General features: G+C 41.7%; 1 protein-coding gene across 3 annotated transcripts in view; it reads left to right on the forward strand.

Annotated features, from left to right (window-relative positions):
• txnrd2.2 (thioredoxin reductase 2, tandem duplicate 2) overlaps positions 1–18,015 on the forward strand; it is a 201,901-nt gene that overhangs the window by 156,821 nt on the left and 27,065 nt on the right. For all 3 annotated transcript variants that reach the window (XM_059994667.1, XM_059994669.1, XM_059994668.1), the window contains 2 exons: positions 15,642–15,778; positions 16,543–16,638. In XM_059994667.1, the coding sequence (XP_059850650.1) occupies positions 15,642–15,778; positions 16,543–16,638 (233 nt within the window). The remainder of the gene's footprint in view (positions 1–15,641; positions 15,779–16,542; positions 16,639–18,015) is intronic.

Below are 18,015 nucleotides of genomic sequence, written 5' to 3' on the forward strand. Positions count from 1 at the left end.
TCAAGAAAAAAATTACATAAATTGTGACAAAATTGTACAAAAAAGAGCACAAAACCATAAATATATGAGATTCTGCAGATGCTGGAAATCCAGAGTAATAAGCACAAAATACAGGAGGAACTCAGCAGGTCAGGCAGCATCTATATGGGAAGGAATAAACAGTGGATGTTTCAGGCCAAGCCACTCCATGAGAATTGGAGCTTTTGTCAATCAATTATAAATAAAGCAATTCTAGACTCAGGAAGTGGAAGCATGCAAAAGAAACATTAGAAACACACGGCCCCAAGCAAAGTGTCTTCCTAATATATTCTGTCTCCGCTTATTCCAAACCGCAACCTCCCCCCACCCACCCTTTAAGATGATGCGACTTCACTAACTTGATGGTCCAAAGTTTCTGAGCAACGTTACCTGCCGCTAAGCTCAGAAGTTTTCCAAAGAGATTTGCCTCTAGAGTTTGTTGGTGATGGGAGGTTAATGGATAGTTAATAAACATTTAAGAGAAATTTGGTTAAAATCAGAATCAGGTTTATTATCACTGACATATACTGTGAAATCTGTTGCTTTGTGGCAGTGATAAACATAAAAAACTAGAAGTTACAACAATAAATATAGGTTCATTTATTATTGTAACTTATAGTTCTTATGGTTTCAGTCTTTTATATATTGCACTGTGCACTGTTGTACTAGCTGTGTGTGTATACACACACACATTCACTCACACACACACTCACTACAGTGCATAAATCTTAGGGATATATATAGTTAGGGTGCCTAAGACTTTTGCACAGCACTGCAGTAATTTTATGTATTGCACTGTACTGCTGCCACAGAAAAAAAAACAAATTTCATGACATATGTGAGTGATGATAAACCTGATTCTGATATGGGTCTCTATTGTGCACTGAGAGTGGGAAGGGGGCAGGGAGAGGGGAATCATGGTTGAAAAAAGGGGTAGAGAAAGGGGAGGGGGCAGAAAGCATCCGAGAGACATTCTATAATGATCAATAAACCAATTGTTTGCAATCAACTAACATTGCCTCTCGTCTCAGGACTGGCTGTATCTGCAGCAGTGCCCCACACCGCCCCTGGCACTCCTTCTCTGCCACCTGTCCCCCACCTCTCTCACAGTGCTGCACCCTGTTATTCCCAACATCTTTTGTTCCTGCCATATTTACAACTCGCTCTCTGCTCCACATTGACAAATACAGTACTGTGCAAAACTCTTAGGCAGCCTAGTTTGAGAGTTAATGTACAGTACAGTTAAGGAGCTGAGTAGATCCCAATGTCTGAAGAGTTGTTCATTCGGTCATTATTGTCCCCTGTACCGAGGTACAATATAAGATTTTTTGTTTTGGATGCCATCCATCCATACAGATCAAAGTTTGAAGGTTCATTTATTATCAGTATACAATTCTGAGATTCATCTTCAGATACACATGAAACAAAGAAAAACCATGGAAGTTGTTGAAAGAGAAAGATCAAACCCATCCCTCTGCACCAGGAAAAGAGCAGCAATGTGATCATCAACCCCCCCCCCCCAAAACTCCGTCCCCTGCACGAAACGTAACCAGCACATCGATCCCAAATACCTCTCACCCACATGATACACAATCAGAACATCAATCCCAAACCCCCGTCCCCCACACGTAATGCAATATGAACATCGACCCCCCCAAATCCCCCTTTCCTGCACGAAATACAATATGAACATCGACCCCCCCCAAATCCCCCTTTCCTGCACGAAATGCAATAAGAACATTGACCCCCCCCAAATACCCCCCCGCAAGAAATGCAGCAACAACCCCAAACCCCCTCTCCCGCGTGGAACGCAATAACGGCAACCCCAAAATCCCCTCCCCTGCATGAAACACAACCAGAACATTGACCACAAATGCCCCTCACCCACACGAAATATAACAAGAACATTGTTCCCCAAATACCCTTCCCCCACACGAAATGTAACAAGAACATTGTTCCCCCCCCCAACCCCCTCCCCTTGCACCAAATAAAACCATGGAAGATCATTTGGTAAGAGCTATTTGGTGAAGTTCTATATAATTTAAAATGCTTCTTTCTTTGACCATCTTTGCAAATTGGAGGCTAGGAAATATCTTTTTTGGCATCCTCCTAGCAAAAAAACAACCTAGAATCCCAACATGAGTTTTAAGCACCTTGTAGGGTTATTGAGCAGAGTGTGAGTTTCCTTATGAAAGGTTGAACAGATCTTTGCTTGAAAGGCTTCACACAGGATTGTATAAAGATACATTATTGTTTGAGGCCCTAATTTCAAAATTAAACTCGGTGGTAATAAATTCAGCAGTCAGCGAAGTAACCTGATCACTCAGCTTTGAAATCCTAGTAGTTGCTGGGTGTTATCGGAGCAAACAAGTATAATTTTTACCAAGCATAGCAATGCAGCCTTGAAGAAGAATCTAATTTCAAAATGCTCGGTGGCCAGAAATGTGAGATTTTGTGAGATTTTATTCAGGCTGTCAGGGAATGCACATGCAGGGCTTGTGAATGTTTCTAGTTTAGAACTCAGTGGAAATTGTTATTTCAAATGTGTTTAGCTATTCCTTTTCACTGTTAAGATATCCTTGCATTGGACCACAGTTCCCTACAAAGGGTTGTGAGGACTGCTGGGAGGATCATGGGGAGTCTCTCGTCCACCCGTCAGAAGTATTTATCAGGAGTTCAACGTACTCATGGTGCCTAGTATTGTCAATGATCCCTCCCATCCATCCCACAATCTCTGACACCCCCACCATCAGGCAGGAGGTACCACAGCGTTAGCACAAGGAGTGTTAGGAAGGGAAACCGCTTCTTTCCCCAGTCCATAAAACTACCGAACTCCCTGCCAAGACCCAGGTCTCATCCCTTATGAAGTGCCAGTAGCATAATACTGTTTACTTTTTAACTTGTGTTGCAAATGTACCTTATTATTTAATGTAATTGTGGTAATATTACTTAATGTGTTGAGTGTGAGTGTCAGTTACATGTACCGTGCAGGGCACCTTGGTCTGGAGGAACATTGTTTCATCCAGTGTATACCGCATGTATACAGTATAAATTTATCTTGAATTTGAACTTGATTGATCAATGTATGTTTAAAAAGCACAATCGTCTACCTCAGTAACTGGTTTGTGAACAATGCTCAGAAGCTGGCTGGCTAACAAAATCATGTTACTTTAATGTTTGGGTTTAATTTCAAGCTAAAACTATTGTGGATGACTGGATTTTAAAAAAAAGTTCATTGGGAGGATCTCGGCTGGCAGGGTGGAGATAAGTCTGTACCAAAGGAGGTGTAAGGCGCTTCTTCCCTCCACTAGCCTGCAGGTCACCCTTGGGCAAGGTGTAGCACCTGCTTAGCCCCTCCTCCCCGATCAGGGTCATGTGAAGCCATGGGAGCAGCTGGTGAATATCATAAGTCCTGGTTATGTGACCACTGACACCAGACAGACAATCTCTGAAGAGTATTGATATTGGATGGGGTCACCTGTCCTGTAAAGACACTGCCCAGAAGAAGGCAATGGCAAACCACTTCACTTCTGTGGAAAAATCTGCCAAGAACAATCATGATCATGGAGCCCATGATCAATCACGTCATATGATATGGCACAGAATGGCGATGATGATTGAGAGGCCAATTTTTAATTATCTTTTTTCCATTTTTATACAATCACAGAATGCTGCGGGCTGACAATTGCAGTTAAAACAGAATGCTAGATTTTCTCAGCAAGTTAGGGCAGCATCAGTACAGAGGGGAACCGTTAATATTTCAAACTGATGATCATTCATAAACTTGTTCCTAATTCTAAGTTGTTTGTGGATCAATTATATTGCACATCTGGGGCTTTTAGAGAAATGTATGAAGATAAGAACATAAATCCAAACAGGTGTAGAAATATTTCCACCATTCAATAAGATAATGGTTTATCTTTTACCTCTGTTGTCCAAACTCATATTCCTTAATCCCTTGAATATACAAAAATCTTCTTTTGCCTGTGACCCTCTTGAATAGAAAATTCCAAGCATTCACTGGTGAAAAATATTTCTTCCCATTTGGCACAATAGCATAGAGGTTAACGCATCACTTTACAGAGCCAACAACAGGGTTCCTTAAGGAGTTTGCATGTTCTCCTTGTGACCACATGGATTTCCACTGGGTGCTCTGGTTTCCTCCAAAGACATACGGGTTAGTAGGTTAATAGGTCACACAGGTGCGTCACTTACACGCCACCCTATAAAAGTATCAGCAGCAATAGGACACAACTGGAGTCTGGTTTTGCTGTTAACAAAACACTGTTTTATTAGTAACTTCGTCATATAGTAAAATAAACCAGGTAAATCAAGAGTTAACAGTGTTATGCATATATGGGTGTAAGTATATAAAACCCCAAACTTCTTCAAGCTTAGGTGGTAAGTGCTACAGTCTTATGATGGTATGTAAGAAAGTTCAGTTCAAATGTGCAGGTTAATTAATGCAAGATGTTTGTAATCCAAAAGCGAATGTTGTGTGAAGGCAATTACATCAATATTCCACAGATTCCATGACAGCAATACAAAATAACAATAGCAGTAGGTTTTATCTCCGAAGTTGTTCCATTCCACACACGAAGTATCACCAACAGTGATCTTCAACAAATATCCTTTCAACACAAGTGGTACCACCCCCGAATTCAGCTACGGGACATCTCGAAGTGGTGGCCACAGGATACTCAAACGTATGGATTATCACCAACTGTAGCTTATCACAAAGGGGGACCATCTTCAAGGGAATCACCAGGCAAGGGTCGACACACTGGTAGATTCCACAAGGTTACCCCACTCACACACAACGTGATAGCCACTTATCCAGTTCCACGACATACGAAATAACTCCAACAGTGATTTGCCACAGGGGTGCCTTTCTTCAGTGAACTACCACACCCAGACAAAGGGCAAACACACACGTGGTATTCACAAAGGGTTTCTCCTCACCAGAGAACCCACTCCTGTGGATTAACTATGTGACAATCACACTTTCATATCCAAATGGAAACAAACTCACCCCTTAAGGGCTACTTGGAGAGAGAGTCCAAACAGTGATCTCTTTGTCACTAGGTTTCTTCTGTTTCAAACCCTCCTCTCCTCTCCTCTCTGCAAACTCCTTCTAATTGCAGCAACTTGTGAGAGTCATTTATCAATACTCTGGATCGATCTCAACTCACCCCTTTGGGCTACTGAAAGTTTAAACTAGCGACTGACTCACTGGTGTCTTTCATTGACCGAATCCATCTTGACTGTAACTGTGTGTGTCTGTGTATCCTTGTATATTCAAAACTAGCCACGAGAGACCATAAATATTCATTGTCCATCAAATCTCTCTCTCTCTCTCTCTCTCTCTCTCTCTCTCTCTCTCTCCCCCCTCTCCCTCCTCTCCCTCTCCCTCTCTCCCTCCCTCCTCCCCCCCCTCCCTCCCCAGTGTCCAGAAGTCAGTCTCATTCTCTCGGTATTTTAGAGTGACAGTCCACAGAAAAGATGAACCCTGGGGATATATAACAAGTATAAGTGGGTGGTGTGTGCTCATTGAACCAGAAGGGCCTGTACTGTCCTCTATCTCTAAAATAAAAAGACCTTCTCTAATGCCAGCACATCTTTTCTTAGTTAAGGGGGGACAAAATGTTCACAATCCTCCAAATGTGGTCTGAACTACTCCGTATAAGGCCTCTGCATCATGCCCTTTCTCTTATATCCTAGTCCTCTTGAAATGAATACTCACATTACGTTTGCCTTCCTTACCACCTACTCAAACTGCAAGTTAGCTGTTAGGGAATCCTGCACAAAACAGCTCTGATTTTTGAGTTTTCTCCCCTTTTAGAAAATAGTCTGTGCTTTTATTCCTTCTGCCAAAGTGCATGACCATACAATTCCCTACACTATATTCCACCTGCCTCTTCTTTGCCCATTTCCCCAATTTGTCAAGTCTCTCTGCAGACTTGCTGATTCCTTAGCACTTACTGCCCCTCCACCAATTTTTGTATCATTTGAAAACTTGGCTACAAAGCCATCAATTCTATCATCCAAATTGTTAACCTACTATATAACATGAAAAGATGTGATCCCAATACTGAACCCCTGCAGAATGCCGTCAATCACCAGCAGCCAACTTTATAAGCCTCCTTTATTCCAACTGTTTGTCTCCTGCCAGTCAGTCATTCTTCTATACATGCCAGTATCTTTCCTGTAATATTATGGGCTCTTGTTGAGCGGCTTCATGTGCAGTGCCTTCTCAAAGGCCTGCAAATCCAAGTAAAAACATTCACAGACTCACATGTGCCTATCCTGCCTGTTATTTCTAAAAAGAATTCTAATAGATTTGTCAGGCAAGGAAACCATGTTGACTTTGGCCTACCTTATCATGTGCCTCCAAGTATCCGGAAACCTCATTCTTATTAATGGACTCCAATATCTTCCCAACCATTGAAGTCAGGCTAACTGGTCTATAATTTCCTTTCTTCTGCCTCCCTCCCTTCAAAGAGTGGAGTGATAGTTGCAATTTTTCAGTCTTCTGGAACTATTCCAGAATCTTGTGTTTCTTGAAAGATCATTGTTAATGCCTGTACAATCTCTTCAGTCACTTCTTTCAAAACCCTGGAGTGTACGCCATCTGATCCAGGTGACTTACCTGCCTTCAGACCTTTACGTTTCTCAAGCACCTTTTCCCTCGTAATTGCAACTTCACTCACTTCTGCTCCCAACACTCTTGCAATGCTGTCATTCTACTAGTGTCTCCCACGGTGAAAAAAGATGCAAAATACTTATTCAGTTCATCCACCATTTCTTTGTCCCCTATTACTACCTCCCTAGTTTTATTTTCCAGCGGTCCAATAACCACTCGCCTCACTTGTACTAAAATTTGAAAAACTTTTGGTATCCTCTTTGATATTGTTGGCTAGTTTACCTTCATATTTCTCCTTTCTCTCCACACCTGCAGCATGACACGCTGAACAATTCCAATATATGATCTTTTAGTTTCAGATTTGCAGTACTTGCATTATTATGCTCTTTGATTAGAGTTTATTAATTTTTATTTATTTAGAGGTACAGTGTGGAATAGGCTCTTCAAGCTGCACTGCTGAACAAACCCCCTACTTAACCCCAGCCTAATCATGGTACAATTGACCTACCAACCAGTATGTCTTTAGACTGTGGGAGGGAACCGGAGCAACCGGAGAAAACCCACGCGGTTACGAGAAGATCATAATAACTCAGTACAGGCAGCTGAGGGACGTGAACTTGGGTCACCTGTATTGTAAAGCATTGTGCTAACTACTACGCTATTGTGCTGCGTGGTATGTTGGGTTGCAAACTATGATACCTGGCAGTATTACTGTTAAAGAGAAACTTTGATAGAATTGAATTTAGGCAGCTGGGTAGCTTTAGTGCTTCACAGCTCCAAGGACGCATCTTGATTCCCCTCAGAGGCAGAGTTCACACACTCTCCTCATGACCTCACAACCCCTTTCTAGGGGTATGAGGTACTGGATCCTACCAGCTAAAAGAGAGTGCCATTAATTTTCCTCCACAAACTATCCAGTCTAGTTCCTCCCCGTTTCATTTTTTTTTCAAGAAGTTAACTTATTTTTTTTTCCATAACCTCCCCTTTAATTACTATTTACAACTTGCAACAAAGAAAATGATTATCATGACATAACTCACTTCTCTTGTTTCAACATGAACGATCTAACTTTTAGCCCAGAGAAGTCCATGCACTTCGCTCAACCCTGTTGTTTTTGTTCCTGGACAGATTCCATATCAAACAAATATTGGGTAATGAAATCTCTCTTCTTTTTAAAGTGTAGTCATTAAACCAGATGTAGATCAGTAATGTAAGTGTAGATCTGTGACATAAACTGCACCAATTACTTGATCTTGTGCATGAATGCATCTGATCTTTGAAAAATGTGATATGAAAGTAACAAATACATTCTGGACAAGTTCAATCAACATGCTGTTGTGATGATTTATTAATTTATTTAGAGATACAACGCTGAACAGACCCTTCCAGCCCATCGAGTTACATTGCCCCACAGCCCATCTATTTAACCCTCACCTAATCACAGGACAATTTACTATGACCAATTAACCGACCTACTTACTGCCCATTACGTTGCTGGAATTCAGGGCAGCAATGAAGGTCCTCCATCTCTGGCAGTGTTCAGGGCTTCCTTCATCATGGCAGTAGCTTCCTCTTGAATTTCGTTATTGTTAGTCATACAAGACCTGGGTGGAGACTCAGGAATACAATTGCACTCAGATGTAGAAGGAAATTTCATTGCTGTTTTTGTAACAATTTTGTTTCACCAGTCAGGTGACCTCTGAACCTGGAGGACTTATGGATCACTCCTAATCTGGCCTCTAGTCTTTGACCTGTTTGGCATGGGTGACCTTACCAAGAGCCAAACCATAAATTCCCGTCTCCAGCCAACATAACGCTCTGGATCACTGAGGCACGCAAGCCTCCAAACCCAGTGACAAGGTTGTGGTCCTCTTGGAGGAATTAACTTACTAACCGGTACATATTTGGACTGTGGGAGGAATCTGGAGCACCGGTGGAAAATCCAGGCAGTTAATGAGGAGAATGTACAAACTTATTGGAAACCGTGCTGGAATTGAACCCCAAACTCTGGAATGCTCTGAACTGTAATAGTGTTGTACCAACCTCTACGCTGCCTGCCATGGTGTCCCACTGATGAACGGTGAATTACATCTGGTATCGGAGAAATTTGATCATATAGTTATGGAACACCATGTGTTTAGTAACTTCACCAGCAGCACCATCATTATAATGATTAAACAGATTGTGACTGACTTTCTGCAAAAGTCTGAGGCACACTTGTACAGTACAGCTAAGTTGCCTAAGAATCTTGCACAGTACTGTATTTGTCAAAGTGGAGCGGAGAGTGAGTTTGTAAAGCTGGTGGGAGAAAAGTATGTTGGGAATGGAATCCCACGGGAGGGGTGTGAGACAGGCAGCAGGGGAGTGGGGGAGGGTGCACAGACAAGCCCAGCCTTGAGTCACCAGGCAAGCTCATTTGATTCCAAACAATTCCAAACAGAATGTCTCTCTGGTGCTTCCCGCTCCCTTCCTCTTTTCCCAACCATGATTCCCCTTTTCCACTCTCAGTCCACAATAGAGACCCATATCAGAATCAGGTCTATCATCAGATGAAATTTGTGTTTCCTTTTTGCGGGAGCAGTACAGTGCAATGCATTAAATTATTACAGTACTGTACAAAAGACACAGGCACCCTAGCTATTCGTATGTGCCAAAGACTTTTGCACAGTACTTGTAAGGGAGAAAATATTAGCATGGGCAACCTCTGGTTTGGTTATAGTGGTCATCTTTAACCAGGAAGGAAGTGGGGGAAGAACTAGAATGGGAAAAATGCAAGTAACTAACTGCTTGATAGTTGGCACAGGCTTGATGGGTCAAATACTGTATTACTCTGAGAGGCTGGGATTTAAGGAGGGAATTCTGAACTAATGGCCTCAACGAATTAAAGTTAAAATTAGCTTTATTTGTCACCTGTCCCACACTGTATAAAGGTCTTAGGCACCCTTGAAATGTTATATGGTTTCAGCTGGTGTGGCCTCAACAGAGCCCCGATTTCAACATCACCGAGGCTGTCTGTGATTACCTAGAGAGAAAGAAGCAAGCAAGACAGCCAAAGTCTGTAGAAGCATGGCAAATTCTCCAAGATGTTTGAAACAACCTACCAGCCTTATAAAACTGCACGACATTGTACCCAAGAGAATTGATGCAGTTTTAAAGGCAAAGAGTGGTCACACCATATATTGATTTCAGTTTTTTTTACTGTTCACTGCTCTTTATAGTAATCTTTTTGATACTTAGAAACTTTTCACTATTTTGAATGCATCTTTGCTTTATAGATTTTTTTTACATGTGCCTAAGACTTTTGCACAGTACTGTACATCAAAACATAAGGTGAAATGCACTATTTACGTCAAGAATGTGCTGGGGCAGCCCGCACAAAGTGTTGCCATGCTTTCGGCACCAACGTAGGCGCCCACTCTCTTCCTAACCTGCATCTCTTTGGAATGTGGGAGTAAACTGGAGCACCCAGGGAAAATCCACACAGACATGGGGAGAATGTGCAAACTCCTTAAAAACAGTGGTGGGAATTGAACCCCGATCTTACAGCCAGCTAACCATTACGCTACCATTCCATCCCTTCAGTGAAGCAATGAAAACTGGAAATGTGTAAGAGGCTTCAGGTGTAGGAATGGAGAAATCTTGGAGAGTTGTAAGGTGGGAGGAGGTTGCAGGGTCTGGCGGGGTCTTGTGGGGAGAGAGGGGGATTTAAGATCTCCTCCCTGTTTCTCGGCTCCATGCAAAGATTACCATTCTGATCTTCCAGAGGTCCAATTTTGTGTCTTGCTCTTAATCGTATATCTGTATAAGCCCTTAGGATTCTCCTTCACCTTGTCTGCTAGAGCAATCTCACATCTTCCTTCAGCCCTCCTGATTTCCTTCTTAAATGTTCTTTTGCATTTTTCTTATACTCCTCAAGTACTTCATTTGTTCCTGCCTGCCTATACCTGCCACACACCTCTTTCTTTTCCTTAATCTGGTCTCAATACCAGTTGATAAACAAAGTTCCATAAACCGGTTATCCTTGCCTTTTATTCTGACAGGAACATACAAACTCTGGACTCTCTGTTTTGAAGGTCTTCCTCATGCCAAGTACAGCTTTGCTAGAAAACAACCTATCCCAATCCATCCTTGCCAGGTCCTCTCTGATGGCCTTTCTCCCATTTAGTATCCAAGAACTGGACCTATCCTTTAACCTTGAAACTAATGTAAGTATGAAAACAAAGTGTTCCCCTACACCTGCCCTGTTTCATTCTCTTAATAAGAGATCACACTCTCTTGTTGAGACTCCTATGTACTGATTAAGAAAACTTCCCTGAACACATTTGACAAACTCTTTCCCATCCGGCTGTTTTAAAGTATGGGAGACCCAGTCAGCAGCCCTTTTTTCTATCAACAGTCTGAGATCTCTCTACAAATTTGCTCCTCTATATCCCGTGGACTGTTGGGTGGTCTATAATATAATCCAATTAACGTGGTCATTCCTTTCTTATTCCTTATAAAGCCTCACTAGACGAGCTCTCCAGTCAGTCCTGACTCATCACTGTCATAACATTTTCCTGACTAGTAATGCCACCCTTCCTCCTTTAATCCCTCTCACTCTATCGTGTTTAGAACAATGGAACCCAGGAACATTGAACTGTCAGTCCTGCCCCTCCTGCAACCAAATCTGACTAACGGTTACAATGTCATAATTTCAAGTACTGAACCCTGCCCTAAGCTCATCTGCCTTACTCCTTACAATACTCTTTACTGTAATGTAATTGAAATATATGCAGCTCAGAATATTACTCCCACCATGCTCGATGTTTTAATTCCCAAGTTTGTACGTAGGCTTAACAGCATCTTTCTTCAGAACCACTCCACTATCTGTTCTTGTGCTCTGGTTCACATGCCCCTGCACCTCTATTTAAACCTCCTTTCATACAGCACTAGCGAGGTTATTAGTTCCCCCTCCAGTTCAAGTGGAAACTGTTTCATCTGTACAGGTCTTACCTTCCTGGAAAGAGAGCCCAATGATCCAAAAATCCGAAGTCCTCCCTCCTGCATGAACTTCTTATCTATGTGATCACAAATCTGAAGTTTATTTATTTTATTTACAGTCTTAAGAGCGTTTGAGATGCAAATTGTGCTGCTTCTGGTTGGGGTTCTTTTGATGAAGTAATCTGTAAAATTTGGTGATGCTCAAAAGGAAAGTTTGGTGATATTCAGATTCAAAATACATTTATTATCAAAGTACTTATGCAGTGTACAGTCCTGAGATTCATCTTCCCCACAGACAGTGACAAAACAAAGAAACACAATGGGACCCTTTCCAAGAAAACATCAAACCTCCTGCGCACAAACAACAAAAATGAGCAAAAAACACAGAATATAAAACAGGGTCATTGAAACATTTCAGTTCAGATCAGATATGAGAATATCTTGTATCTAGCTTAGTTAATTACCCAAGTGTAAGCATTCTGGGACTCCATTGTTAAATTCTTGTGGTTAGCTGTAGCTGTCCATCACTGGGGCGAGCAACAGTAGTTGTTGACTATCTGGAAGCAGACTGCAAAAGGGTCTAACGACTGTAGCTAACACGCGCGAGACTTGATTTCTGTCCATGAACCTTTGGGTTAGATACACAGCTTGTGATCAAAGAAAAAATGGCTGGAGTCACTTTGCACTTTAATGTAAGGGTATTTATTTGATGCGTCAATAATCCAACTTACAAAAATTAGTGAAAATAGTGAACAAAAAACTGCCAATATTTACAAAAGATATCTACCAGAAAACACATAGCTCCGTACTTATTGTTGTCCAGTGTGAATTCCTGGCAGCTCCAATCTCTCTCCTACTGAGGGTGAAGAAGACCCATTAGGCACCAGGACAAACCATCTTTAATCATCTACAAAGTTAATTTAAGATTACACCTAAATTAGAACATGCTGCACCCCACAAGGTAATTACAATCATATTAAAGTTCAAAGTAAATTTTATTATCAAAGTACATATATCTCACCATATACAACAGTGAGATTCATGAACCTGCAGGCATAATCAATAAATCTGTAGAATAACAGGATCAGTGAAAGATTAGCCAGAGTGTAGAAGACAACAAACTGTGTGAATGCAGACATAAATAAATAGCAATAAATAAAGAAAACATGAGATAAAGTGAGATCATTGGTTGTGGGAACATCTCAATGGATGGGCAAGTGAGTGTAGTTACCCTCTTTGGTCAAGAACCTGATAGTTGAGAGGTAATAACTGTTCTTGAACCTGGTGGTGTGAGTCCTGAGGCTCGTGCTGATGGCAGCAGCGAGAAAAGAGGGTGGTGGGTATCTCTGATAATGGATGCTGCTTTCTTACGACAGCACTTCCTGTAAGGTTGGGAGGGCTACACCCGTGATACATTCGGTTGACTCCACTACCTTTTTTGAGGATATTCTGTTCAAAGGCATTGAATGGTGTTTCCATACCAGGGCAGTATGCAGCCAGTCAATAAACTGTCCACCACACATCCTACAGAACTTTGTCAAAGTTTTAGAATCTCTGCCGACTCCTAAGTAGAGGTGTTGTCATGCTTTCTTTGCAATTGCATTTCAGGAAAGGTCACGTTACAAAATAAATAGGTATTTACCTTAAATATAGTATACAAACAACATTTACACATCCCCATTACTAAAGAGATTGAATATTCTGCCATGTATAGTGGGAAAGGCACCATAAAGCCAACCCAAGCACAACAGCTGGGTTTAGGGCCCGTTATGAGAATGTACTGGGGAAGACATTGAAGTGCGCACACTCAACACAATGACAACAGAATGTCAAGGCTGTGTGTGTGTGTGAGAGAGAGTAAGGGGTGCGTTCATCGAGTGCTGTCTGTCACACTGATAATAAGATAATAAACCTCAAAGAAAGCTGACACCATGCAGCAAACACTATCGAACCTGATCGTGCACTCACATGAAGGCTTGCATTCTTTTGTAGAAACATTCTTCTGGCATATTAACTTACTTAGTATGTCTCCAAAAGCGTATGCAAGTTAATAACTAAGACTGACTTGGCAATGACTGGAATCACAGAGCATGTTGATTGCACAGAGAAAGAGAAATAAATAGAAAAGATTGGTTTTATTCAAAATATACTGGGAAATGGATCATTTCTGTCAACCAAGAACACAGACCACAAATGTCACCATGCTTCTAGCGCCAACACAGTATGCTCACAACTTACTAACCTGGATGTTTTGGAATGTGGGAGGAAACCAGAGCACCTGGGAGGAAACTTACATGGTCACGGGGAGAATGTACAAACTCCATACAGGCAGTGGTGAGAATTGAACCCCAATCTTCCAGTCGCTGGCACTGTGAAATGTTGCGCTAACCACTACTCTACTGTACCTTTGGAGTTACCCTGCAGAAGCTGGAGAAAAGACTTGGGTTTTTATTTTTTTTTGCCTGTCTGTATATTCATGGTTTGAAGTATAAGAATTGACCTTCTGTAAATTTATTAATCCAGCTACTTAAAATCTATGGGTGTGCCTGAACGCCATCAAGTATCTGAACCATTGCCTCCAAGGTAACTGTTGCTGATGCCTGCTTGGATTCAAAACCTTTGCATGTGCATCATAGCGATATGGCCCCTGAAAACCTGACCTTTTACACTGAACAACAAATATTTTTGAAAGTATTGCTTCCTTGGAAATGCTTTTTGCTTATGATAGATCGCTGGAAGCTGAACACAAATATAATTTCAGACTACTTGTATCACACAGAAATTTGGAGAATCAAGAAATAAACTTTTATTGAAAACAATGTATTTAATTGCATAACAGTGCTGACTTTTTGCAGTAGTTAAACAAAGCTAAAAATGTTTTGTTGATGATTTTCATTTGTACTCAATGAGGCTGAAGTGTCCAACAATAATCAGCCAGCATTGATGGATTCCAGTTGCCCTGATACCATTTCTCCATGATTGCAATGTCCAGGTGAAACCTTTCAGCATGCTTGTCATTGACAGTGCCAGGACTGACAGGGTTAATCTTGCATTTAATTCTGCATTAAATGGGAATGCAGAAAATGAATCTTTAGTGTCATGTTATTGCTCATAGGTTTGTATGCTTGAAGCATGTTGTCAACCAGCTGCATATAGTTTGGTGCCCTGTAGTTGCCATGAAAAAGTTCAACAACATCTTTGAATATCTTCCATGCAATTTTCTCCGGTCCCACTAGAAGTTCTTTGAATTGTTGCTGTCATTGATGACCTGTTTGATTTGTGGACCAACAAAAATGCCTTCTTTAATCAGTTATTCTGGGAAACATCTGTCTCAAATATTGAAGCCCTTCAAGGAAACCTGTCCTGCCACACAGCATCTGCCCAGCCTAAACATGCCCAGGCATGCCTGGACAAGATAGAAAACTTTTCAGCTTACATTGTGGGCAACACTTTAAATGACTTGGATTAGGAGCTGAAAGAACAAATAAAGGAGATTTCAAAATAATGGTATGTGACAGGGAAATTTCATAGCGATTTTCATGATCAATAGCACAAAAGTATTTAGGAAGCAAAATCTTGTTGTCCAGTGTTAGAGGTAAAGCAGGGGTTGATATGTTCTTAATTAATAAGGGTGCCAGAGGTTATGGGGAGAAGGCAAGAGAATGGAATTGGGAGGGGTAATAAATGAGTCATGATCGAATTGTGGAGCAAACTGGATGGGCTGCATGGCCTCGTTCTGCTCCAATGTCTTACGGTCTTATGACCTTCCCAGGTTACGGCACAGACCTGTTCCTGTCAATTGTTTGGAACCCAGACAGGTCACAAGTTGGAAACATGGTTCCATCTGAGGCGGCAGTAGATGCCTGCAGCCCTGTGGTAGCTGGAAAATCCACCCTGCCGATCTGTCAAATACTCCTTTGTACATATGGGCTGTGTATAAGTTGGGTCTTCATAGCCTGGGGAGCACCTCTCTTTAATTTATCTTCCCAATTTCTTCTAGGTCGAGCCCCAGAAACACAAAGCCTGTATTTGGACAAGGCAGGGGTCCAGGTTAATCCAGAAACAGGGAAGGTGGTTGTTGGTGCTGGTGAAGAGACATCTGCTTCTCACATTTATGCAATTGGAGACATAGCGGAGGTAAGACATGATCCAGATATCCTTGTCTACAAAATCCATGTCCATCTTTTTCTTGCCAATCCACGTGACTGTCTAAATGCCTCTTAAACATTGCTGTTTACTGTTTACTTTTTTTAATGGTTTCCAGCCCATTGAGCCATGCTGCCCAGCAACCCACCCAGTTAACCCTAGTCTAATTATGGGACAAATTACAATGACTAATTATCCTCCCAACTAGTACATCTTTCTACTGTGGGAGAAACCTGGAGTCATAGAGTTATAGAAAGTACCACACAAAACAGGCCCTTTGGCCCATCTAGTCCATGCCAAAACCATTTAAACTGCCTACTCCCATCGACCTGCACTGGGACCATAGCCCACCAAACCAAACCCCTACCATCCATGTACCTATCCACACTTCTCTTAAGTGTTGAAATTGAGTTTGCATGGGAGTAACCAGAGGAAACCTGTGTTCGGGAAGGATTGTACAAACTCCTTACAGGTGACGTCACAATTGAACTCTGATTCTCCAAGATGTAACAGCACCGTGCTAACCGCTACACTTCCACACTGTTTATGCTTCTGCTACCTCCCCTGGTAGCAGGTTCCTGGCACCCACCATGCTCTGTGGCTGGTGTATCTCCTTTAACCTTCCCCTCCCTCACCTAAAACCTACTCCCTCTAGTATTTATTTGAACCTTTCCATTTATAGAAATCGCTGCAGCTCACATGAGTCGGTATTGCTTTGTTCAGTGAAGTTTTGCTCCGGGCATTTCTTCCAACAGGGCCGACCAGAACTCACACCTACAGCTATCAAGGCAGGCAAGCTTCTGGCACACCGGCTTTTCGGCGGATCTACGCGGCTGATGGACTATGAGAATGTGAGTGAGCCCTGTGGGTGAATTCCGCAGCAGTCATAGCTTTCCTATAAAGGGAAGAAAAGGGTTTTGTTTGTGTGAAATACATTGTTGTGATATATGACTGCAACTTAATAGAAGGTCAGAGACTCTCTGAGGAAATGTTGTTGCATGTTTTGCCATGAGCTGTTTCTCTGATACCTTTCCAACTGTGGCATTGCCCAATACTTGAGAGCAGGCCAACTCGCACACATTCCGCTGAAAAGAAAAACAATTGTTGCAATGGCTTTCATGACTTTAAGGCATCCTGGATTACTCTGAGCCATTGAAATTCTTTTGTAAAATATAATCATAATATTAATTTTATTTTAGAGATACATCGCGGAATAGGCCTCCCAACCCTTCAAGCCACGCCATCCAGCAACCCCCTAGTTAACTCTGGCCTAATCACGGGACAATTCACAATGACCAAAGTACATATATGTCATCATATACAACACTGAGATTCATTTTCTTGTGGGAATATTCAGTATATCTATAGAATAGTAACTAACAGGATCTATGAAAGATCAACTAGAGTGCGGAAGACAACAAACTGTGCAAATGCAAATATAAATAAATACCAGTATATAATGAGAACATGAGATAAAGAGTCTTTAAAATGAAATCATTGGTTGTGGGAACATCTCAATGATGGCGCAAGTGAGTGTAGTTATCCCCTTTTGTTCAAAAGCCTGATGGTTGAACGGTAGTATCTGTTCTTGAACCTGGTGGTGTGAGCCCTGAGGCTCTTGTACCACCTACCCATTGGCAGCAGTGAGAAAAGAGCATGGCCTGGGTGGTGGGGATCTCATCTGATGACTGCATTTCAAGCAGATGTGCTCAATAGTCAGGAGGGTTTCACCCATGATATACTTGACCAAATTGACTACTTTTTGTAGGATTTGCATTGGTGTTTTTATACCAGGCTGTGACGCCTCCAGTCAATACACTCTCCGTTACAAATCTGTAGAAGTTTGTCAAAGTTTTAGATGTTATGCCGAATCTTTGGAGACTCCAAGTAGAGATGCTGCCGTGCTCTCTTTGCAGTTACACTTACGTGGCTGGAGCTTAGCGATATCTATTGTTACAACGTAAGGAATGTGGCAGCCCAGTGGTGCACAGGAAGATCCCATAAATTGCAGTGAGTTAAATGATTGAACGAGCTGTTCCGGTACCCTGGTCAGAATCAGCACAGTTCTTTGAAATTTTATCATCAATTGAGGAAATAATCCAGGGCAGGTTGGTATTAAAAGATTGAAAGTATCTGAAAGAAACTGAAGATCGGAAGTATCTGATAGCATCTGAGGAAACAATCCAGGAGGTTCAGTATTAAAAGATTGAAAGTATAATTCAGAAAGA

This window comes from Hypanus sabinus, chromosome 18, assembly GCF_030144855.1.
Source record: "Hypanus sabinus isolate sHypSab1 chromosome 18, sHypSab1.hap1, whole genome shotgun sequence".
Taxonomy (NCBI): domain Eukaryota; kingdom Metazoa; phylum Chordata; class Chondrichthyes; order Myliobatiformes; family Dasyatidae; genus Hypanus; species Hypanus sabinus.